General features: G+C 50.9%; 2 protein-coding genes across 5 annotated transcripts in view; both read left to right on the plus strand.

Moving 5' to 3' along the window:
- LOC144891596 (uncharacterized) overlaps positions 1–24,252 on the plus strand; it is a 710,104-nt gene that overhangs the window by 590,908 nt on the left and 94,944 nt on the right. The window lies entirely within an intron of this gene.
- LOC137424622 (dynamin-like GTPase OPA1, mitochondrial) overlaps positions 1–24,252 on the plus strand; it is a 169,621-nt gene that overhangs the window by 73,928 nt on the left and 71,441 nt on the right. For all 4 annotated transcript variants that reach the window (XM_068112259.2, XM_068112261.2, XM_068112258.2 and 1 more), the window contains 3 exons: positions 11,386–11,439; positions 11,684–11,788; positions 15,646–15,732. In XM_068112259.2, the coding sequence (XP_067968360.1) occupies positions 11,386–11,439; positions 11,684–11,788; positions 15,646–15,732 (246 nt within the window). The remainder of the gene's footprint in view (positions 1–11,385; positions 11,440–11,683; positions 11,789–15,645; positions 15,733–24,252) is intronic.

The following is a 24,252-nucleotide window of genomic DNA, read 5'->3' on the forward strand; positions in this document are numbered from 1 at the left end:
AGCGGATGGCCGCCGCGCCCGAACAGTTACCCCGACTAACCCGATTCCTGAACGTTGGCCGAATCGCGCCACAGATATTCAATGGGGAAAAGACTAAGACGAAGGATGTAAAGAAGAAAGAAAGGCAAAGGGTAAGAAATACAAATATGATTTATTTACTATTTACACAATTGAAAGAAACCAAGGAAGAAGGAAAGATAAGAAAATAAAATACAGAAGAGGAAAGGTGACACAGTGAAATGCTAGCTTATCTATACAGGCTTAATTAACCCAGGGACAGAACAAACAAAGACAGACTCACGCGGGGAATGATGACAGGAATGGCAGGAGGTGGATGGCTGGAGGGAGAGGACGAAAACTGGAACCGGAGCACGGTCAGGCCGGGAGTGAGTAGCCGCCGCCCCCCTGGTCGATCGGCACATTTAGCAGCCGCCGTTCCTTCGCAGCCACGGACGAAAACTGCCGTCGAAGCTCAAAGCTGTGGTGGTTTAAAGCTGCGGTGGTTGCACTTGTTCTCAGGCTTGGCACTTGTTACTTGTTCTCAGGCTTGGCACTTGGCACTTGTTCTCTCTGACTCCCTCTCTTCCTCTCTTGCTTCGCCCTGACTCCCTCTTTCTGCTTCTTTCTCCCTCTCTCTCTCTTGCTCTCTTCGCTTCGCTTCGCCCTCTCTCTCTCGCTCTCTTCGCTTCGCTTCGCCCTCTCCTCGCGCACTTCTGGCAAAACGGCTTCCGCGCGCGCTCTTTATAACGCCGCGGGCAAATCAAGCCGCCGGCCTCTAGAACACGCCCATCGGTGAGCTCGCCTCGGCCCTGATTGGTCGGCACGGCCCTCTGGCTCCACCCTTGATGACGATGGGCGGGCACGCCCAGGATTCGGCAGCTCCTCCCCCTTCTTCTCCGAGCCGACCTCGTGGCGAATGGAGTCGCGGAGGGAACAGTTGGCAATTGCGGCTTTGGGAATGGGAATGAAAGGGGATCTATCTATTTGAATTCGGTGCAATGGAGTGTCAATTAATGGAAGACAAGGCCTTACCCTACTGCACAGAATAAGGAAATAACTGTCAACAAGGGGGAAATCTATGATTGGCTAACGTGAGTGCTTATGAACTAATTACGGGACGCATTGTGACCTTTATACATAACTGGAGCAAGGAGGGCGATATTTTTTACAACAATTTACACAACAAAAGAAAAACACCATTCTCATATCCACAACACTGCACCCTCCTCCTCTTAGGCACGTCCCGGGCCTCTTACCTTGACTTTTAGTGTGGCACGTAGGTGTAGTTCCCTCTACATTTAACCTGACCCTGAGTGTGACAGTTTTAAAACAGAAATAAATATGTCCCGCTGCTCCATTGCAACCTGCCTAACAGAATCACGCCCACAGCTAACCGAATTGCGGAATGGTCTTCAAACTACACATTTATGGTGGGGGCGCATTATTTACAATGACTACTTTTATTTACAATACGCAACCCAGGACCTGTGATCGTTCTTTTGGGGGGGGGGGGGGGGGGAGACACTGCCCTGCATCGATGCACCATGAAAGCACCCAAAAACGCACCAAAGCACCCTCAAGCACCAATCGGTGCACAGTCACCACAGTTCAATAAAAAATAAAACCAACAAACCCTTGGTGGTGTCTTGCTCTTCGGCTCCCTCTGCTGGCTATTGCTATTTTCCTGATGTTGTCATGTTCTTTGCTGGCGGCCTATTTGCACATAAAATAAAATGCACCAACCGTGTCCGTTTTTATTTATTTATGGCCCACAGGGCCGACTAGTGTGGTTCACCTGTGGGGCATCGGTGCCCTGTGATCAAGGTCCGCCAACAAGATTTCGGGCCTTCATGGCCGGTTGCAGCAAAGGGGCCCTGCCCCAACCCATGGGGTCCATAAGTGGTGCTCAGCCACAGACATGTGGTCCATAAGGTGGTGCATCGATGCAGACAGCTGTGGTTGCGAGAGGTTCGGGCGCCCAATGGCGGACTCTCGCACGCCCCCTCGGCGCCCAGTGGCGCACAGTCCTCATGTGGGAGACAAAGGGGGGAAATGACAGATGAGCAAGGGGTAAGGTCTCAAGGGTACACATCAATACAGGCAATGCAAGGCGAAGTGCGTACAGAGAGCGAAGTGAGAAAGCTCGTCCCTACCGTACGTCACCCCTCCTGTCACCTACTCTACCCTTGCCCTTACCCCATATTTACAAAATCTACACCTTTACAAATTCGTCACTACTGTCACGTCTCCCCATATCTCTTCTATACCAAATTCGTCACCACAATCCCTCTAACCAAAATTTGCCATCACCCAATTCATCATCAATCCTCATAAGGAGGAAGAGATGGAACATCAGCACAATGTCACACCCACGTCATGATGCGTCTCACATTCCAAACATTTGCACAATAAAAATAATAAAAACAACCCGGCATGGTGTGGAGGTACGTCATCCCAGGTGAGTGGATGTAGATGGTGCGAGGAGATCCTTCATCCTATCTACCTTCTAAATGACATTAATACACTTTACACTAACCGGGGTCTTCCCTGCCAATCCATTGGCCAACTTACACTATGGGTTCTAAAAACCAATTCCCATTGACCAAACTGTGGTGCTTCTCAATTTGGGGTCTCACTCCCCCGATTCATCTCCCGGTGCCCTTGCACAATTTCCGGGCTGAGTCGTGTAGCTCTCCCAGCAGGCCTACCCACTTCCACACCTCCACCACTGTAGTTGCCACCCGAGTTTACCTAGCTCCTCACCCTAACCTATCTAAATGGGGAAGGCCCCTCCTGGCTCTGTCACCCCACTCGGTGCCCTCTGGCACTGGGCTACCCGGGTCCGTCCTCCGGATCCTCGGGCCCCATCCACAACAACTACCGGCTCCCAGAGCCCACCTGCGGCCTCACCTGGCCGACATCCTAACAGTGGCGGAGTGTCAACCAACTACACACACTAACAGGCTACATGCCCAGCCATTTCCACAACACTAATGCACCCATCCACGACACTCCTGTGCAACTACCCGCACCACAGATGCCAATATCCAACCACAATTTACCTGTACCCTCTACCTAACTCTTACACTACCCTCCCCGGGTATTCGTGATGGGGGTCCATCCTTCCCCCATTCGCACCATCCACTCCACTCCACAGTTTCCACCATATTCACTCCACGACCATCCATTCCAATACTCCATATATTCCACACTCCATGTATTTCACACAACCATTCTCCATACACCTGCAGTTGCACACCTGTGCAATCACACCTGGTGCCACCTGCACCCTCCTTCATTCCTGGACCATTTGGTCAGCACAGCACACATCACCATCACTCACTCATACTCTGCTCCATCCACCTGTTCAGTTGCACACCTGTGCAATCACACCTTTTAACCATACACACGGCATCATCTGAACTACCTGTTACCCTGCTAACTTAGAGCTCCCCGTCTTCCCTTTAAACTAAGCACATACCACGTCATTATCATCCACACTAATCTACCTGCGTCCCCACTGCAGGTATTATTGTCACTACCTAACCTTAACGTTACCTAAGGTCATCTCTAGGTCCCTACACACGATATCCTAACCCTCCCGGGCTAGTTTTCACTGCCAAACCCCATAAGACTAGTGCTCCTTTGCCCCCGCTGTGAGAGATGGCAGAGTTGCCATCCCACCACATCGGGTATCTCTCACTACCAATTTTCACACCAAATTCCCGCCAATTAAAAATTTGCCAATCACTACCCATGGTACCCTGGTGTTGGGCTAGCGGCTAGGGTGCCGGCTAAGGATCCTAGGATCCTGGGTTCGAATCCCGGTCGATCGCTGAATTAACGCCAGGGGGGTTGACTCAGCCTGTCATCCTTCCGAGGTCGGCTAATTGAGTACCAGTTCACTGGTAATTCCCTGTTTGTCGTTAAAGGCGGCAAAAATGGTTGGCGTCAGGAAGGGCATCCGGCCGTAAAACATCGCTTCAAAAAGGGGACCAAAAAACAACAACAACCACGGTTCCCGAAAAAGGCCAACCCCCGCTTTGCGGGGAAAAATGGCCTCTAAAGGTGGTTTTACTACCCATCATCTGCCAATCATCAATCTGCCAATCCTTTGCCAATCATCAAATTTTGTTTTTCTAATTTCGGGTCCAAAACACTATCCTCATCACACGTCTACTCACTTGAGCCTCTCGGTGCGCCAATTCATCTCTAAAGCTCGGCTTCGCAAAGCCGAGCAATGAATGCGGGTTGCTTGGTGCCGGCGGCTGGATCCGTCCGGCACTCGGTGCAGGGAAGGAGGTTTACCCGGGCCAAGATCCCACGCACCATCTCGGCACAGAGCCGTCCAATGGCCCGATCTCGCCCTGCCGGAACGCCTCAACCACAAAGGGTTGTCGTGACAACCCTTCCTACCGGGCCGCCCGCTCCGCTTAGTGGAGCACGGACGCGGCCGTTCAAAGCGCGGCCCGGAGTGGATCCCGCACGGCGGTTCTTTCGAAACCGCCGCGGATCCCCGCGGCACGCAAAGCTGCCCGGTTCGCACCGAGGGCCCGCTTCGGCTATACGTCGCTCTAACCGCTAACCCGGTTAGCGTCGATGCTCCATTCGCATGCTTACACCCCGCAGCCCGTTCCTTGCTCATACATCCAGCCGTTCCCATGCTCCTAGTCATTGCACCTTCTCTTGCACACCCAGGTACACTCATTCCGCTCACAGACTTGGTCACACACCTGACCACCGCACACCTTTGCACACACTCGTCGTTCGCACACCTCACCAACACACCTCTTCGCGCCCCCTCCTCGGTCACCTCCTCTGTGACGACCACAGGTGTGCTCTCACTTGCACACCCAACCACGTGCCTCACTACCAGTTCCAGTGTGCATTCCCATACACGCTCTACCATTCCAGGTGTGCAGCCTTCCATTCCAGGTGTACATCCTCTCTCACCTGCCACAACCAACTCACGCTCCGTGTCACTCTCACTACTCTCACCTCCACACTCGGTCGCGCACTCACCCTTACTCTCGCCAGCGCACTCTTTCCTCATGCCCCCATCCGTTACACACCTTTCTCGCGCATCCTCTTGCGCACTCTCTCCCGTTACACTCTCCGTAACACTCACCACAGGTGTGCATTCTCTCGTTACATCCTCTGTAACACTCCCCATCCCGCGCTTCCATGTGCCCCCTCGCACACGCGCTACGACCAACTCACTCTCGACAGCACACTCACTCCTCGGCGCGCACGTTTTCCTCACACACCCCATGGTCAGACATTCTCGCACACCTCCTCTTTCGCACTCCGTACCTGTCGCACACTTCACCTTCACCTGTCGCCTCTCACGAACACCCGGATCCACACCAACCCCCAAGCCGACTGAAGCTCCCCTCACATCATATACATTTCCGAATATATCGCCACTCACCTCGGCACCTCGTCTCCGCACCTCCTTTGCCACCTGCAAACTCTTTATCTGGTTAGCAAGCACATCATCACGATTTGAGCACCGACCTTGCACATATTCCATTACTTCCTCCTTTATCTCCCTCTTAGTTTCCCTCCGTCTCTTCTTAATTTCACTCACCCCCTCTTCCACTTCCTTTAACTTTTGCTTCACCTCTTTTATTTCCCGGTGCGTCTCCTCAATTTCGTCCTCTAACGCCACCTTAACCGTTTCTATGTGCGTCCTCACCTCCCGGTCCTTTGTCTCCATTGCTTCTGTCACCTCGTCCAACCTCGTTGTCAGTCCCTCTCGTACCATCTGACATTCCCTTTTCGTCGCTATCAAGTCGTTCTTGATGTCTTTTTGTGTCGCCTTTAACCCTCCTAGTACCGCAGTGTTCCTTTGTACCTGCTCCACTAACTCCGTCTGTCCCACCGTCAGCTGTTTCACCTCCTGCGTCAGGTCCTCTATGCCCCCTTGTAACTTTGCCGTCCTATTTCTCACCTCTTTCTCCATACGCTTCTCACCTCGCTTTACCTCCTCGCGTACCCCCGAGACCTCCTCGCTTACACCTCATCGTATTTCCTCCCCCATCTCCTCCATCTCTTTAGTAGATGCCGCCCTCATCTGTCCCAATTCATCCCTCTGAGCATCCAGTTTACCTTCCAACCCGATTTTCACCTCCTTTATCTGGTTCCCCATCCGTTTGATTTCCCGGGCGGATTGCTTCCCTATTGCCCGCAATTTGTCGTCCATCCTAGCTTCTAGCCCCGTTAACCCATTCTTTACCTCTTTTATCCCGTTGTCTAACCCCTCAAATTTATTGTCCAACCGTTCACCGGTACCCCTCGCTTCGTCCCTCATTGCCCCAATTTGGTCTCCCAGCCCCCTGTTCTCTTCCATGAGGGCCCGCATTTGCAGTATGAAAAGGCCCCAGTCCATTAGCTGCGCTGCTACGGTCACGGGCGCCGCTAAATTTGGTGCCGCTGTAACCTCGTGCGCAAGGGCGCCATCTTGTGCGCCTGATACCCCCGCAACCACTTCACCATTGCTCCCTTCCTCCATTTCCTCCCTGTGGTCCTGGGTTACCCCGAACCCCTCTTCTAGTTCCCCCACCGGCATCCCTTCGCCTTGACTAGCCATGGCGCGATTTCAAATTTTGGATTTTTCTAAAACAAAACAAAACAGAATTTCGGCCGCTCGTAATTTTGAGCGCGTTAAGCGCGCTTTGGGTCCAATCTCGCTCCCGACACCAATTGTTACGGGCAATAGTACAATTGGCTTCCAAAATTTGGGCTAAATAAATTTAGTCCCAGGTTCAAATCCCAACTCCTGACTACCAATTGTTATGGGACCGCGGCGAGGATGTTGTTTGCCGAGCGGATGGCCGCTGCGCCCGAGCAATTACCCCGACTAACCCGATTCCTGAACTTTGGCCGAATCGCGCCACAGATATTCAATGGGGAAAAGACTAAGACGAAGGATGTAAAGAAGAAAGAAAGGCAAAGGGTAAGAAATACAAATATGATTTATTTACTATTTACACAATTGAAAGAAACCAAGGAAGAAGGAAGGATAAGAAAATAAAATACAGAAGAGGAAAGGTGACACAATGAAATGCTAGCTTATCTATACAGGCTTAATTAACCCGGGGACAGAACAAACAAAGACAGACTCACGCGGGGAATGATGACAGGAATGGCAGGAGGTGGATGGCTGGAGGGAGAGGACGAAAACTGGAACCGGAGCACAGTCAGGCCGGGAGTGAGCAGCCGCCGCCCCCCTGGTCGAGCGGCACATTTAGCAGCCGCCGTTCCTTCGCAGCCACGGACGAAAACTGCCGTCGAAGCTCAAAGCTGTGGTGGTTTAAAGCTGCGGTGGTTGCACTTGTTCTCAGGCTTGGCACTTGTTACTTGTCCTCAGGCTTGGCACTTGGCACTTGTTCTCTCTGACTCCCTCTCTTCCTCTCTTGCTTCGCCCTGACTCCCTCTTTCTGCTTCTTTCTCCCTCTCTCTCTCTTGCTCTCTTCGCTTTGCTTCGCCCTCTCTCTCTCTTGCTCTCTTCGCTTCGCTTTGCCCTCTCCTCGCGCACTTCTGGCAAAACGGCTTCCGCGCGCGCTCTTTATAACGCCGCGGGCAAATCAAGCCGCCGGCCTCTAGAACACGCCCATCGGTGAGCTCGCCTCGGCCCTGATTGGTCGGCACGGCCCTCTGGCTCCACCCTTGATGACGATGGGCGGGCACGCCCAGGATTCGGCAGCTCCTCCCCCTTCTTCTCCGAGCCGACCTCGTGGCGAATGGAGTCGCAGAGGGAACAGTTGGCAATTGCGGCTTTGAGAATGGGAATGAAAGGGGATCTATCTATTTGAATTCGGTGCAATGGAGTGTCAATTAATGGAAGACAAGGCCTTACCCTACTACACAGAATAAGGAAATAACTGTCAACAAGGGGGAAATCTATGATTGGCTAACGTGAGTGCTTATGAACTAATTACGGGACGCACTTTGACCTTTATACATAACTGGAGCAAGGAGGGCGATATTTTTACAACAATTTACACAACAAAAGAAAAACACCATTCTCATATCCACAACAGTATGTATTGCGATTATAAAGATGAACCGATTCAGTTTTGGATTCGACAGGTCAGAGGTGATATGCCCTTTGAAAATAATTTTGCAGATCATAACTCGAGTGAGAAGCATCTGATGGTTTGTCTTTTCTCTCTCGTACAGTCTCTCACGTGACCTGAATTTTTTCATTTGACCTTTAATTTATATCAAAAGTAACAATTGGTTAAGATCTGTTTCTATATACATTGTGATATAATATAACAAATATCATGAAACATTTACATTTTGTAGTCCATTGTATCTATCTATAATTCCAGTAATCTCTGTGTGTGTGTGTGTCTGTGTGTATGCGACCGCTGTTTCTCGACAACTACCGGTCCGATATACTTGAAACTTGCCAGGTATATTGCTGGGGACCCGAGGATGTGCCTTTTCAAGGTTTCATATTAATCGGAGAAGTAGTTACCGAGCTATGGCGATTTCTTTACCAAACTCCGCAAGCCGTTCGCTTTGGACCAAACCATTTCATGTAAATAGAGGGGGGGGGATTGTCACCGTACTCGCAAGCCGTTCGCTTTGGACCAAACCATTTCATGTAAATAGAGGGGGGGGATTGTCACCGCACTCGCAAGCCGTTCGCTTTGGACCAAACCATTTCATGTAAATAGAGGGGGGGGATTGTCACCGTACTCGCAAGCCGTTCGCTTTGGCTTTGCGAATGGACCAAACCATTTCATGTAAATAGAGGGGGGGGGATATAATTTTAGATATATATATAGTACGGGCATGCCCTAGTAATTTAAATAAACATAAATGCAAATTTTGCATGTGGAAAAAGTAAGTACACCCCTACATTTATCACTACTTCAAATACCAAAAATAAGAATCAGGTGCACCAACTCAGGTGCATTAGAGAGGATCTTGGAGGAACCTGTCTTATTTAAACCTCAGACATTTAGTTTGGTTTGCTCTTTGTTGTTGAAGTGTGTGGCGTCACCATGCCTAGATCAAAAGAGCTCTCTGAGGCCTTCAGAAAGAAGGTTATAGATGTCTACGTGTCTGGGAAGGGATTTAAAAAGATCTCCAAACAATTTGAAATCAATCATTTGACTGTCCGGAAGATCATCTACAAGTGGAGAAGATACCAAACAACTGCCAACTTGTTCAGATCAGGCCGCCCCAGCAAGTTCAGCCCGTGAGCAGACCGCAAGATGCTGAAAGAAGTCTCTAAGAACCCCAGAATGTCATCACGGGACCTACAGGTAGCTCTTGCCACTGTTGATGTCAAAGTGCACGAGTCTACCTTTAGAAAGAGGATGCACAAATTTGATCTACATGGGAGGTGTGCCAGGAGGAAACCTTTGCTGTCCATAAAGAACATCAGGGCAAGACTAAAGTTTGCCAATGAACACCTAGGCAAAGACCAGCACTTCTGGAACAATGTGCTCTGGACAGATGAGTCAAAGGTAGAGCTATTTGGCCACAGTACCAGAAGACGTGTTTGGCGAAAACCAAAGACAGCATTTGACCACAAGAACCTGATACCAACTGTAAAGCATGGTGGTGGAAATATGGTTTGAGGCAGCTTTGCTGCATCAGGGCCTGGGCAGCTCACCATCATATAATCCACTATGAATTCTTCATTGTACCAGAGGGTGCTTGAGGATAATGTGAGGCCATCTGTCGGAAAGTTGAAGCTCATCCGAAGGTGGACCTTGCAACATGACAATGACCCTAAACATACCAGTAAATCCACCAAGGAATGGCTGAAAAGAAAGAAATGGAGGGTTCTGGAATGGCCAAGTCAAAGCCCGGATCTAAATCCCATCGAAATGTTGTGGGGCGATTTGAAACGAGCTGTGCATGCAAGAAACCCCTCAAACATCGCGCAGCTGAAAGAATTCTGCATGGAGGAGTGGGCAAAAATTTCTCCCAGTCGATGTCAGAGACTGGTAGACAGTTATAAGAAATGCCTACTTGAGGTTGTTTCTGCCAAAGGGGGCAATACCACCTATTAGAGCCAAGGATGTACTTACTTTTTCCACATGCGAAATTTGCATTGATGTTTATTTAAATTATACAATGGACTACAAAATGTAAATGTTTCATGATATTTGTTATATTATATCACCTTTGTCTATCAATATTGTTGAAATGAAGATCAAATAGCTGTATGTTGAAATATGTTGAAAAAGTCAAAACTACTTTTCACGTGACTGCATGTGTATCTATTACTAACAGGACAACCGCTCGTCTGTTCAGCTTTATTCTAAAGGGTTCCTGCCCTCATATAATAATAAATTTGATACTGTTAGAAACCTAATGATTGATTTTCTTGGTTGAAAAGCTAATTTAAGCAATTTACTTGCTACAAAAATTTGTCTCAGTTTAAACATAAAGTTGCCCATTTTAACCCCCGTCTTTCCGGTTTGAAGAAGAAGCGGGAATAGGAGCTTCATGCAGTGGTTCCAACAGTAACATTTTTATTATCATACGACAGCAGGAACCCTTTAGGATAATATGTGACTGATATGGGAGGAGCACACAAAATTACATAGAGTAATATTGCTCAAAACAATAGAAAAATGTATGAAAGTACATGGAAGGAGAATACAATCAACAACCACAGCTACCTTCACAGCAGCAACTACAATTACATGTTAGAAAACATTCTTGTTTTCATGTGTTTCACCTCATTTTATATCTTCATTGAGACTCACAGATAGACATTCAAAATATTTGTGAAATACAACGTGCTGTGTTTTGATTAAACCCATCAGCGAAGCGACGGATACACACGGCTAGTTGTACATAAAATGAAGCACGAGATGCTCTCCGTTCATTGAGCTAAGCTGAGTTGAGTCTTGTTATTCGTCCATTGAAAGTGGCATGACTGATGAACCAATGTATGACAGCGATGACTCCATTGAGCTCATGTCATGTGGTATGCATAAATATGCGAATGCGATAAATGACTCCGTTGTGTGAAGAAAGGTGTAAGTTCGCTAAAGATGCGAATTTTTTATTTTATAAACCACCTCACATCCTGGAGGTTCCCTCCAATAAGCACCCCACCTAGGAGAGGTTTGAACAAAGAAACACCCCACCTTCCAACAAGCAGTATCCATAGGTGGAGTTGAGGGAGTTGAAAACAATAGATGTTCAGGGCATTTATAGGAGGAAATCCGGTACGTTGGAATGACGCGATTAACAGACGCCGCGTTTTCCCTTGGATTAACTTGCAGAATCGACGCTGTGAACTTTCCCTCACATCAGTTCTTATTTTGATCTTGTTTGGGTTCGTTAGTGGAAGCCCAGAACTTTGCACTTTTATCCCAATTTTCCCCCTTGTTATCTTTTCAGGTTTCGGATCGAGAAAAGGTAGATCAACTGCAGGAAGAAATTTTGCGCGTACAGGTGATTGCCGCTCTTGATAATGTGGGAAGTTGCATTTTCTTTCGGATCGTGAAGAAGGAGCACTTTGCACGATTGTTTGTTTTAGTTGTTTGTTTGGAATTGTTTGTTTTAATAAAAAATTGGCATGCTCCCAAGTAAACGAGGTCATGTTAAAGGGTATTGAACATCCTCTCAAAGCTTTGTGATTTCACCAATGATCGTGCTGTTTTGCCGGACCGATTACCCGTATGCTTATTGTGTGCAGCTGAAGTACCAGCGGATCCTGGAGCAGTTGGAGAAGGAGAACAAAGACTTGAAGAAGCAAATTCTCCAGAAAGATGACAAAGGAATCCACCATCGGAACATTAAGGTTGATTAGGATTAGAAATCTTGGAGCCCATTGTTACTCGTCTTATTGTTACTATTGGACCAAGACCATTCATTTTATTAAAGTATGGAAGTGCTTATTTGTTTCAAATTGACACCTTATTGGTGTACTCGTGCCCACTCTCCGCTCAAGTCGTGAATTACGAGAGAAGATGAGGCATGATGGAACTCTGATTGTTTTAAAAAAAAATTCAAGAGAATATTATCCTTTATTGTAAGCTGACCGGGCAAACCGGGTGGTGCTGACCGGGTGGACCCCGGGTGGTGGACCGGGTGGTGCTGACCGGGCAAACATGGTGTGGTGCTGACCGGGCCGCCGTGGTGCTGACCGGGCCGCCGTGGTGCTGACCGGGCAAACGTGGCATGGTGCTGACGGGCCCCCGCAGCTGTGATGCCCCCCCCCCCCATGCCTCCCAGAATTTCCATGTTTTAAACGTTTCCCAGTGTGTACCCTGGATTAGAATAGGTACACCGTATCCCTGCATATAGGTACACCGTATCCCTGCGGTGTACCTGCGTGTCGTAAGAGACGACTAAGAGGGTTGGCGTCAGGACGGGCATCCGGCCATAAAAAAACATTGCCTCAAAAAGAGAACCATGACAATTACAACTACATATGGGCAGGGTACAGCCAGAAGTGGAGATCAGTTTCTGAGGTTTGGGACATGGAATGTAGGGACAATGACAGGGAGATCAGGAGAAGTGGTGGAAGTATTGGTCAGAAGAAGAGTGGACATATGTTGTGTGCAAGAGACGAGATGGAATGGAAGTGGTGTGAGAATGGTGAAGGGTAGGCAGGGACAGAAATACAAGTTTGTGTGGCAAGGGTGCCTGGAGGGCGTGAATGGTGTTGGTGTCATGTTTTCTGAGGAGTTTGTAGACAGTGTGGTGAGTGTGACTAGAGTGAGTGATAGGTTGATGATGGTGAAAATGATGATTGGAAAGCTCTTGGTGAACGTCATCTCGGGATATGCTCCGCAGGTTGGTCGGAGCGATGAAGAGAAGGACAAGTTCTGGTGTGCGATAGAGAAGCTCATAGAAAACGTGAAAGATGAGGAAGTTGTTGTGGTAGGAGGAGACCTAAATGGACATGTGGGAAGGAGTATGGATGGTTTTGAGGGAGTTCATGGGGCTACGGATATGGTGTGATAAATGGAGAAGGTGAAAGGATTTTGGAGTTTGCTGATAGAGCTGATTTGTTGATTTGTAATACTCAGTTCCAGAAAGAGGATAATAAGCTTGTTACATACACGTCAGGTGGGTCGACGACAACCGTTGACTACCTGATGGTGCGTAGGCGAGATAGGGGGCACCTCCGGGACACAAAGGTGATCCCGGGGGAGGAGGCTGTTTCACAGCACCACTTGGTTGTCTCCGACATAAGGGTGAAAGGTGCGAGGAGAGCTCGGCGGGTGAAGTACCAACCGAGAATGAAGGTGTGGAGGTTGAAAGAGGTGACAGTAAGGGAGGCATTAAAAGAGAGGCTGAGTAGGGTAGAGGATGATGTGGTTGAGCTTGAAAGTGGTTGGATTTCAATGTAAGCTAGTCTGTTGGGAGCCGTTGGTGAGGTATGTGGATGGACAAAAGGACCACCGAGGCACTCGGAAACATGGTGGTGGGATGATGAGGTTGGAAAGAGGATTGGCGAGAAGAGGAAGAAGTTCAAGGAGTGGCAGAAGGCGAAGGGTACGGGAGCAGAAACAGCAGAGCATGAAAGTTATAAGGCAGCCAAGAAGGCTGCAAAGAAAGAGCCGGGTGGCGGGTTCGGGAAAGAGCCGGGTTCATCAAAGGCGCAGGAGGCACGTAGGAAAATGTTCGGAGAACGCTTGGATTCGGAAGAGGGTCAGAGAGCAGTATTCAGGATTGCAAAGCAGATAGCGAAAGAGAGGTGTGATGTGATGGGGGTGAGTTGCTTGAAGGATGAAGTGGGACAAATCGTTGTGGACCCAGATGGAATTAAGGGAAGATGGAAAAGATATATGGAAATGCTGTTGAATACAGAGAATGAATGGGATGGCAACATAGAGAGTAACCCAGTTTTAGGACCCGCCGAGAAGATAACTGAGATGGAAGTTGAGTAAGCAATAGAAGCAATGAAGAGTAGAAAAGCGGGAGGGCCGATGGGAGTTGTGGGAGATATGTTGAAGGCAGCAGGAAGTTGGGGTGTGAAGAGAATGACAGAGATCTGTAATCTGGCGGTGAAAGAAGGCCGTATTCCAGTGGATTGGGAACTGAGTACCCTCGTCCCTCTATACAAGGGGAAAGGTGACCCTCTAGAGTGTGGCTCGTACCGAGCGATAAAGTTATTGGAGCATGGAATGAAGGTATTGGAAAGGGTGTTGGAGAGGAGGATAAGGAAGAAAGTGAAAATCGATGAAATGCAGTTTGGATTTATGCCAGGAAGAGGAACGACAGACGCGCTTTTTATTGTGAGGCAGTTGCAGGAGAAGTACATGGAGAAGAGGAAGAAGTTCTTTCTTGGGTTTGTTGATCTGGAGAAAGCATTCGATAGAGTTCCACGCAAAGTATTGACATGGGCAATGAGGAAGTTAGGAGTGGAGGAATGGTTGATCAGAGTAGTGATGGCAATGTACAAAAGAGCGCGCACAGCTGTAAGGACGAAGGACGGCAACAGTGGTGAGTTTGAGGTGAAGGTGGGAGTGCATCAGGGGTCGGTACTAAGTCCACTACTATTTGTATCTGTGATGGAGGTGCTGGCTCAGAACGTAAAGGAGGGTTTACCGTGGGCGTTGTTGTATGCAGATGATCTGGTGTTGATTGCGGAAAGTATGGATGGATTGAAGGAAAAGATGAACAAGTGGAAGGAATGTATGGAGACAAAAGGTCTGAAGGTGAATATCGGAAAGACGAAGGTGATGGCAAGTGGTAAAGCATGTGGTGAGGTGGAAAGAACTGGGAAGTGGCCCTGTGCTGTGTGCAGGAAGGGTGTCGGAGTGAACTCCATTCAATGTACAATGTGCGCTGAGTTGGTTCATCAAAAATGTAGTGGTCTCAGAGGGTCATTAACCAGTGTGGCAGCTATATTCAAATGTAAGGTGTGCACAGAGGGAGCTGCACATGGAGGAAATGTTGAGTTGGATCTTGGAGACGGCGTGAAGCTGGAAGGTGTGAAAACATTTTGCAACCTCGGAGACATGCCGAATGGAGAAGGTGGATCAGACGCGGCAACGGTTGCAAGAGTGACATGTGCATGGAAGAAGTTTCGGGAACTGAGTGGCGTGCTGATGAGGAGGGGAGTGTCGTTGAAGCTGAAGGGAAAGGTGTGTGCTGCATGTGTGAGAAGTGTTATGATTTATGGGAGTGAGACATGGGTAATGAACGTAGAGCAGCAACGAAGGTTGGAAAGGGTGGAAATGCGAATGGTTCGATGGATGTGCGGAGTATCGTTGAGAGAGAGGAAGACAAATGATGAATTGTGAAAAATGATGGGAATAGAGCCTGTGATTGATGCTGTGAAGAGGAACAGGTTGAGATGGTTTGGTCATGTGTTGAGGAAGGATGAAAGTGACTGGTTGAGAAGAGTGATGGAAATGAATGTAGAAGGAAGTAGAGGACGGGGAAGACCGAGAAAGACTTGGCTAAAGATGGTGGAAGAAGAAATGCGGGCAAGGGGGTTAACAAGGAGAGATGCAGAAAATAGGGCAAGATGGAGAAGATTGTCATGGGGACCGCAAGGCTAACCCCCGCTCCAGCAGGGAAAATGGCCTTAAAATGCATGTTGTTGTTGTTGTTGTTGTTGTTGTATTGTAAGCTACCTCCGGCACTCCAATTCCCGATGCTCCTGGTAATTATTGTATCAATTAATGTTTTGTTTTTCAGAAATCACTCATTGAGATGTACTCTGAAGTTTTGGACATGCTCTCTGACTACGACAAAAACTATAACACTCACGACCAGCTTCCAAGGGTAAGGCCTGACAAAGCAACCGTGATCTTGCTGCTGCTGCCTGCTGAATCCTCTTCTTCCAGACTTAGATTTCAAAGCATTTGAGCCTCATCTTTAAACAAGCCTCATCTAACAGCGGCGTAGCCGGGCTTGTTTGATACTTTAGTTGAAGAGGACAGTATGACCTGGGTGGGGATACCAGTTAGCAAATAATGTAAGTATTAATTTTTGAAGTACTCTCAATCTCTAAGCTGTCTGTCACCATGGAAGTGAAGAGATTGCATGGAGACACTGGTTTATTACCCTGCCCTCGCAAAGCGAAAAGCAGTGTGAAGCATTCGTGTGCGTCCATACGTGTGGAGTTCGAGTGGCGTGTTTTTATTTTTAAAATTCATTTTCTCGGCAATTGTTGGCCCGATTGACACGAAATTTTACCATAGGAGTGCCTCCACGTGTAGAATTTTTTTATTCGTAATTATGACGTCATGGGACACGTGGTATGGACGCCATCATGGAAAAACGTTACACCTATATATCTCCCAAACCGCTCAATGGAAAAAATTTAAATATGGCTCATTGTCAAGTACTCCAATGGGGAATAAGATATGTTTATGATTATGTCATCGATGCCTTCATTATGATGTCATAATTCAACAAGTACAACGCTTGATCTGATCAGTATGAAAAAAAAAATTCCTCTGCAACTGTTAGTCCGATAGGCACGAAATTTTCAGAATATGAGAGGCTCCTCCTGTGTACAATTTTTTAAATGATAATTATGACGTCATAGGTCACGTGGTACAGGCACCATCTTGGAAAATCGAAAAATGTTGCACCTCGATATCTCTGAAATTGCTCCATGGGGAAAAAATTGAAACGTGGCTCATTGTCGAGTACTCCTCTTGGGGAATAAGATATGTTAATGATGATGTAAATGTCATAATGATGATGATGTCATAATTGATGATGACGTCATAATTCGACAAGTACAACACTTGATTAGATCAGTATGAATTTTTTTTCTCTGCAATTTTTGGTCCGATTGACATGAAATATTACCATAGAAGTGCCTCCTCCTGTAGAATATTTTTATTCATAATTATGACGTCATAAGTCACGTGGTACAGGCGCCATCTTGGAAAAACTTAACACCTCTATGTCCCTCAAACCACTCCATGGAAAAAATTGAGATCTGGCTCATTGCCAACTATTCCCCATTGGGAATAAGATATGTTAATGATGATGTCATCGGTGCCTTCATTATGATGTCATAATTCCACAAGTACAACACTTATCTGATCATTATGATTTTTTTTTTTCTCAGCAACTGTTGCTCTGATATACACTAAATTTTCACCATAAGAGCAGCGCCTCCTTTACAATATTTGAATGATAATCCTGATGTCATAGATCATGTGGTACAGGCGCCATCTTGGAAAATCGAAAAAAGTTGCACCTCTATATATCCAAAATGGTTCCATGGATAAAAAAATTGAAATGTGGCTCATTGTAAAGAACTCCATATTGGGGGAAATAGGTGTTGTTAACGATTACGTCATTGGTGCCGTAAATATGATGTTGTGGCGGACACGAAAGCTCACTGGCGTGATGACATCATTCCGCGCGCCAAGTGGGCGGCGGCCACGCCCGAGGGGTAGGCGTGGCCGCGGGATATACACCGGGCGCGCAGCCCGGAACGCTCAAGTGTTACAGTGGAGCTCTTGAATAAAGACTCTTACAACTTACCACGTTGTCCGCTTCCTCCTTGCTTACAAGCAGCGCGCGTAACACCGCGCTTCATTGGTGACCTCCGACGTTCTGGTCAGTCGTCACTGACAACCCGAACCTGCCACAGCCATGGCAACCATCGCGGTAGGGATAAAGCTCCCCGACTTCTGGGAAGCTCAGGCGGAGATCTGGTTCCTGCAGGCCGAAGCCCAGTTCAGGCTTCGAGGCATCACGGCGGACGAGACACGCTACTGCCACGTGGTCGCCTCCCTCGGGGCCGGCACGGCCGCCCGCGTCGTGTCGGTCCTGAGGACCCCACTGGCCGACGACAGGTACGAGGCGATCAAGCGTCTCCTCCTCGCCACGTTCGGCCTCACGGTGGACGCACGGGCCGATCGCCTCTTGGACCTCCCCGAGCTCGGTGACACGTGACCGTCGGTCCGAATGGACCATATGCTGTCGCTCATGGGCGACGAAACCCCGAACGCTCTATTCCGGGCGTTATTTCGACGCCAGCTGCCGGCACGAGTACGCCTCGCGTTGGCCGGTTCTGCGACAACGGAACCCCGAGCGCTCGTGGCCGAGGCCGACAAGTATTTTTTTTTTTTTTTTTTTTTTTTTTTGTATACAAGATCGAGGCTCGTGAAAGAGTGAACATTAATCACACAGAAAGACAAACAGACACATAAAACAAATAACATCGGCAGCGTTAGAGAGAGGGGGAAGGACACAAACACAACATTTGAGAGCAGGGACCGAGAGACATGGAGACATCAAGAGAACTGTGGGAGGGAGAGGGCTTTGGGGGGGAGGCATGGGAAGGGGGGGGGGGGGGATGGGAGAGGTATAAAACATATGGACACTGTCAGGACTTCCAGGAAAGAAGTTGGAATTTCAAACAAGGTGGATCTGTGGTGAATTAGTGTGGGTAGAAAAGATCAAGGTTTTGGATGGGGGAAGATACGAGATGGTGGTGAACAGCTGTTTTAAAGACCTGGAGGGAGGAGTGTGATTGAAGTGAGTGTGGGAGTTTGTTCCAGAGGCGGGAGAAAAGAGGAATGAAAGAGTGAAGGTGAGCAGAGAGCCGAGATTTCGGCAGTTTAACCATCAGAGGGTGGCTGGCAGATCTTGTGCGACCTGTAGGAATATTTGGGGGACAGAGCACAGAGAGAGCTGGGGGAGCAAGGCCGGAGAGGAGTCGGTAGAAGACAGAAAGACCACCGACCTGCCTGCGGTGAGTGAGTGAAAGGCCCTCAGAGATAGCTTCATCGCGGGAGATTCCAATGATTCTGAATGCTTTGGTTTCAACAGCGTGAAGACGAGCTAGGTGTGAGACAGGAGCACCAGCCCAGAGGGGAGAGCAGTATTCCATTGAGCTGCGGATGAAAGCCTTGTATGTGGTGAGGAGCTCAGGTGTGCCAAGGAAGGACTTCGCACGACGGAGGATGCCCAGTCGGCGACTGGCTTTGGAGGCCAGCTTGGAAATGTGGTTTTCCCAAGAAAGATCATGGCAGATAGTGAGACCCAAAAGCTTGAGCGACAGAACTTCTTGGAGAGGATTGTTGAGAAAGTAGATGGGAGGGTTGTCCAGTCGATCTTTTCGGAGAGACATAGTAAGAGTGTGAGATTTGTCAGGATTGAAAGACATGTTCCACTTGTTTGACCAGTCTGTGCTTTTGTCCAGGTCTTTAGAGAGTGAGGAGGCTGCAGACTGCCGATCTGCGGGAAGAGGAATGGAGCGGCAGAGAGTGGAGTCATCAGCAAAGAGATAGAGAGGATTTTTCAGAGAGTCGGAGAGATCATTGATAAAGACCAGAAAAAGCACAGGGCCCAGCACACTGCCTTGGGGAGAACTCCAGCCTGAACAGGAAGGGGAGATGAGAGAAATCCATTCAGGGCCACACGTTGACGACGACCAGAGAGGAAGTCCGCAAGCCATGCATGGAGATTTCCATGGATACCATAGGAGGAGAGTTTGGTGAGCAGAGCTGGGTGCCAGACCGTATCGAAGGCACATGATATGTCATGGGAGACAGCTCTGATTTCCTGTTTGGCATTGAGGACCTCCATCCATTGTTGAGACAGCAGAAGCAGCATGTCCAGAGTAGAGTGACCTGGTCTGAAACCAAATTGATGATCAGAGATCAAGCCATTGGAGAAGAGGAAAGATTTCATATCCGAAGCAATGATGGATTCCATGACTTTGCTGATAATTGGGAGCAGGCTGATTGGTCTGTAGTTGCAAGGATCTGTTTTTGCACCTTTTTTGTGTAAAGCGGTAATGTTTGCTGATTTCCAGGATGCTGGCAGATGACCTTGAGCAAAAGAGAGGGTGAAAAGCACAGAGAGAGGGTGAGATAGAGCGGCAGAGCAGGATTTTAGGACCCGTGGGCTGATGCCGTCTGGTCCAGTTGCAGAATCAGAGTCGAGGTTTGACAAAAACTCCTCCACCTTGTCAGGAGAGAAGGACACAGAGTCCAGGAGCAGTTGGGTTCGAGTTCTACGCGGCTTTGGACACGCAGGCGAGTTTCGGTGCGGCCGTAGCGGCTCCCGAGCCCGAAACTGCTGCGGGTGCCCACCCCTACTACGCGATGCAGTGCGTAGCCGCTGAACCTCCTGCGGGTGCCCACCCCTACTCCGAGGGGCACCTCGTGGCGGCCGCCACGCCTCGCCCACCACCACCGCGGAAACCGCGGCCTCCGGCTTCGCCGCAAACCTGGTGCCATTTCCACGCTAGGTTCGGCCACGAGGCTCGGCAATATCGCCCGCCGTGCTCATTCGGCAGGTCGGGAAACGCCCGGGCCGGCCCTCGGTAGTGGCACTGAGCGCCGGCCGATTAAACAGCCTCCTGTACATAACGGACACCTTATCCGGGCGCCGTTACCTGTGCGACACGGGAGTGCAGGTGAGTGTCGTTCCCGCCGGTACGTCCGACAAGCAGTCCGTGGGCCGGTGTCCCGCTCTGCTTGCTGCCAACGGTACGCCCATTCGCACATACGGAAAACGCTGCCTTTCTCTGCAGTTCGGAGGGCAGGTTTTCCGATGGTCGTTCGTGACTGCCGACGTTCCTATGGCACTGCTTGGCGCGGACCTCCTTTGTGCCAATGGCCTGTTGGTCGACGTAAAGCACAGAAGGCTTGTCCAGGCTGAGACGTTCAGCTCGCTCGCGTGCACGCTGCCCGCCTCGTTGAGCAGCTCACGGAGCGGCTCATCGAGCGGCTCGCTGAGCGGTTCGGTTCCGGCCAGGTTCATCTGTACGCTTCCGGCAGCGGACGAATTCACCCGCCTCCTCACCCGTTTCCCGGCCCTCACGCGGCCCACCCTCTCGGCGGGGACCGTCAAGCACGGGGTGGAACATCACATCCCCACCGCCGGGCCACCGGTCTACGCCCGGGCACGCCGCCTCAAGCCGACGAAGCTCGCGGTAGCTAAAGCCGAGTTTGCTACGCTGGAGCGGCTCGGCATCGTGCGGCGCTCCGAGAGTGCTTGGGCGTCGCCGCTCCACATCGTGCCCAAGCCCGGCGGGGGATGGCGACCGTGCGGGGACTACCGCCGTCTCAACGACGCCACCACCCCCGACCGCTACCCCGTACCCCATATTCAGAACTTTTCTGCCCGCTTGGCGGGCATGTCCTTCTTTTCGAAGGTGGACCTCATACGCGGTTACCACCAGGTCCCCGTCAGGCCGGAGGACATCCCGAAGACGGCTGTCATCACGCCGTTCGGTCTTTTCGAATTTCTTCGGATGCCCTTCGGTTTGAAGAATGCGGCTCAGGCGTTCCAGCGCCTCATGGACAGCGTCTTGCGCGACTTGGATTTCGTCTACGTCTATCTGGATGATATCCTCGTCGCAAGCGCGTCCCGTGAAGAGCACCTACACCATCTCCGCACACTCTTCGAACGTCTGGGCCAGCATGGCCTGATCGTGAACCCCGCCAAGTGCCGGTTCGGTGTCACTGAAATCGACTTTTTGGGGAACCGCGTCACCAGGCACGGGGCCGTCCCCCTACCGGCCAAGGTGGAGGCAGTGAAGGGGTTTCCGCGCCCCCACACGATCAGGGGGCTCCAGGAGTTCCTGGGCATGGTAAACTTTTACCATCGGTTCCTGCCCCGCATCGCCCAGCTCCTGCGCCCCCTGCACAAGGCCCTCCGAGGGAAGCCGGGCAAAGGTGACGTTACCTGGACCGAGCAGATGGACGCGGCATTCGTGGGCGCAAAGCTCGCCTTGGCGAACGCCACCATGCTCGCGCACCCGGCGCCCGATGCACCGATCGCCCTCACCACCGACGCCTCGGACTACGCGGTGGGCACGGTGCACGAGCAATGGGTGCGTGGAGCTTGGCAACCGCTGGCGTTCTTCAGCCGGCAGCTTCTCCCGCCCGAACGCTGGTACAGTACCTTCGACCGCGAGTTGCTCGGGCTCCACCTGGCGGTCAGGCACTTCCGCCATCTGCTTGAGGGCCGTGCGTTCACGGCCTTCGTCGACCACAAGCCACTGGTGTTCGCGATGGGCAAGGTCGCCGAGCCGTAGTCGGCCCAGCAGCAGCGTCACCTCTCGGCCGTGTCCGAATACACAACGGACATCCGGCACGTCGCGGGGAAGGACAACCCGGTGGCGGATTACCTTTCCCGGTCCATTGCCCACGCGGTCCACCTCGGCATCGACTATGCCCGGATGGCGGCGGACCAGGTCGCCGACCCCGACGTCCAGGCCTTGCGGACCGCCGTTACGGGCCTCCGCGTCACCGAGGTGCCGTTCAACGGCACGGGCACGGCCCTCTGGTGCGACGTCTCCCTCGGGCGGCCTCGCCCCATCGTGCCCGTGGGCTGGCAGCGCCAGATTTTCGACGCCATCCACGGCCTGTCCCACCCGGGCACGAGGGCCTCCCAGAGGTTGATCGCCGACAAGTTTGTCTGGCATGGCCTCCGGAAGGCCGTCCGCGGCTGGGCCAGGACGTGCCTCACGTGCCAGCGCGCGAAGGTGCACCGACACACCCAGGCCCCATTGGCCCCGTTTGCGGTGCCGGAACGTCGGTTTGACCACGTTCACGTGGACCTGGTGGGACCTCTGCCCCCCTCGCGGGGTTTCACCCACGCCCTGACCATGATGGACCGCACCACCCGGTGGCCGGAGGCCGTGCCCCTCACCTCCACCACCACCGCCGACGTGGCGCAGGCGTTCATCGCCACCTGGGTCACTTGCTCGCCGCTTCTCTGACTGGACCATTGTCCGTATCTTGCTTTCCTGGTGGTCGTGGCGGATTTTTGGCCATTGAGTCTGCCCTCTGCACGGTCCCGGCTCTGCTCTGCTGCTCCTGGCAGTCCTGCTCGGCTCGGCTCCTGCTGCTCGGCTCCTTCGCTCGGCTCCTGCTCGGCTCCTTCGCTCCTTCGCTCTGCTCGGCTCGGCTGCTCGGCTCCTTCGCTGTTTCCTCGGGCTCACTCTCGTGGGTTGTGCCCATTGTTTGCAGCGGCGGTGGTGGCGGTTTGCCGCCGTGATCTTGATTAGCGGCGGCGGTCGTTTGCCGCTGCATTTGCCGCTTTGCCTCCTCAACCTTGGCCTCGTGCTCGTCTCTTCGCTCCTGTCTGCCCTCTGCATGGTCCCGGCTCTGCTCCTGGCTTCACCTGCTCGGCTCCTTCGCTGTTTCCTCGGGCCCACTCCCGTGGGTTGTGACGATTGTTTCGCCTCCTCACCCTTGGCCTCGTGCTCGTCCCTTCGCTCCTGCTGGCATGGCTCTGCGGTACTCCGCCGCAAGGCTTCTCCTGCTTAAAACCCGCTCCACCCCATCATGCATCTCTGCAATCAAATCGAATGGACTCCTGCGTCGACCCAGGTACATTCACCGTGGCTCCGGTCGTAAGTTTGTTTATTTACAATCAGGTCACTCCATCCCCATCCTCTGGTCGGCTCAGCGCACTCCCACTCATCGTCCCAACACACCTGGTCACAACAACGCACAAAATCGCACCTCCTGTCTGCGAACCCTGGCCAAATCACCTGGATTCATACCCGCCGTACAAAACAACATCAAGCTCACCCTGTTCAACACCCGGTCCCTCAACAACAAATGCCTCATCCTGAACGACTACATCCTGGAAAATAAACTGGACTTTCTCTGTCTCACTGAGACCTGGCAACAACCACTGGACTACTACACGCTCAACCTCACCACACCCAATGGATATTCTTACATCAATAAACCACGCTCGGAGGGCCGAGGTGGTGGAATTGCCGTTATTCACCGACAAGACATCAAGACCAACCTCATCTCCATCTCATCTGCTCCATCATTTGAACACCTGGCTTTTAAACTCTCTGGTCACACACAGTCAGTCATGGCTGTTGTCTACCGCCCTCCCAAACCACACCCATCATTCCTGTCTGACTTCTCCTACTTTCTGACCCAGCTATGTTCCCTCTCCCCCTCAATCCTCCTCCTTGGTGATTTCAATATCCACATGGACTCCACTGACTCCCTGGTGTTGGGCTAGCGGCTAGGGTGCCGGCTTAGGATCCTAGGATCCTGGGTTCGAATCCCGGTCAATCGCTGAATTAACGCCAGGGGGGTTGACTCAGCCTGTCATCCTTCCGAGGTCGGCAAATTGAGTACCAGTTCACTGGTAATTCCCTGCTTGTCGTTAAAGGCGGCAAAAAGGGTTGGCGTCAGGAAGGGCATCCGGCCGTAAAACATTGCTTCAAAAAGGGGACCGAAAAACAACAACAACCACGGTTCCCGAAAAAGGCCAACCCCCGCTTGCGGGGAAAAATGGCCTCTAAAGGTGTTTTTTTTTTACTCCACTGACTCCACGCTAACC

This window comes from Myxine glutinosa, chromosome 4 (genome assembly GCF_964187855.1).
Source record: "Myxine glutinosa chromosome 4, kmMyxGlut1.1, whole genome shotgun sequence".
Taxonomy (NCBI): Eukaryota; Metazoa; Chordata; class Myxini; order Myxiniformes; family Myxinidae; genus Myxine; species Myxine glutinosa.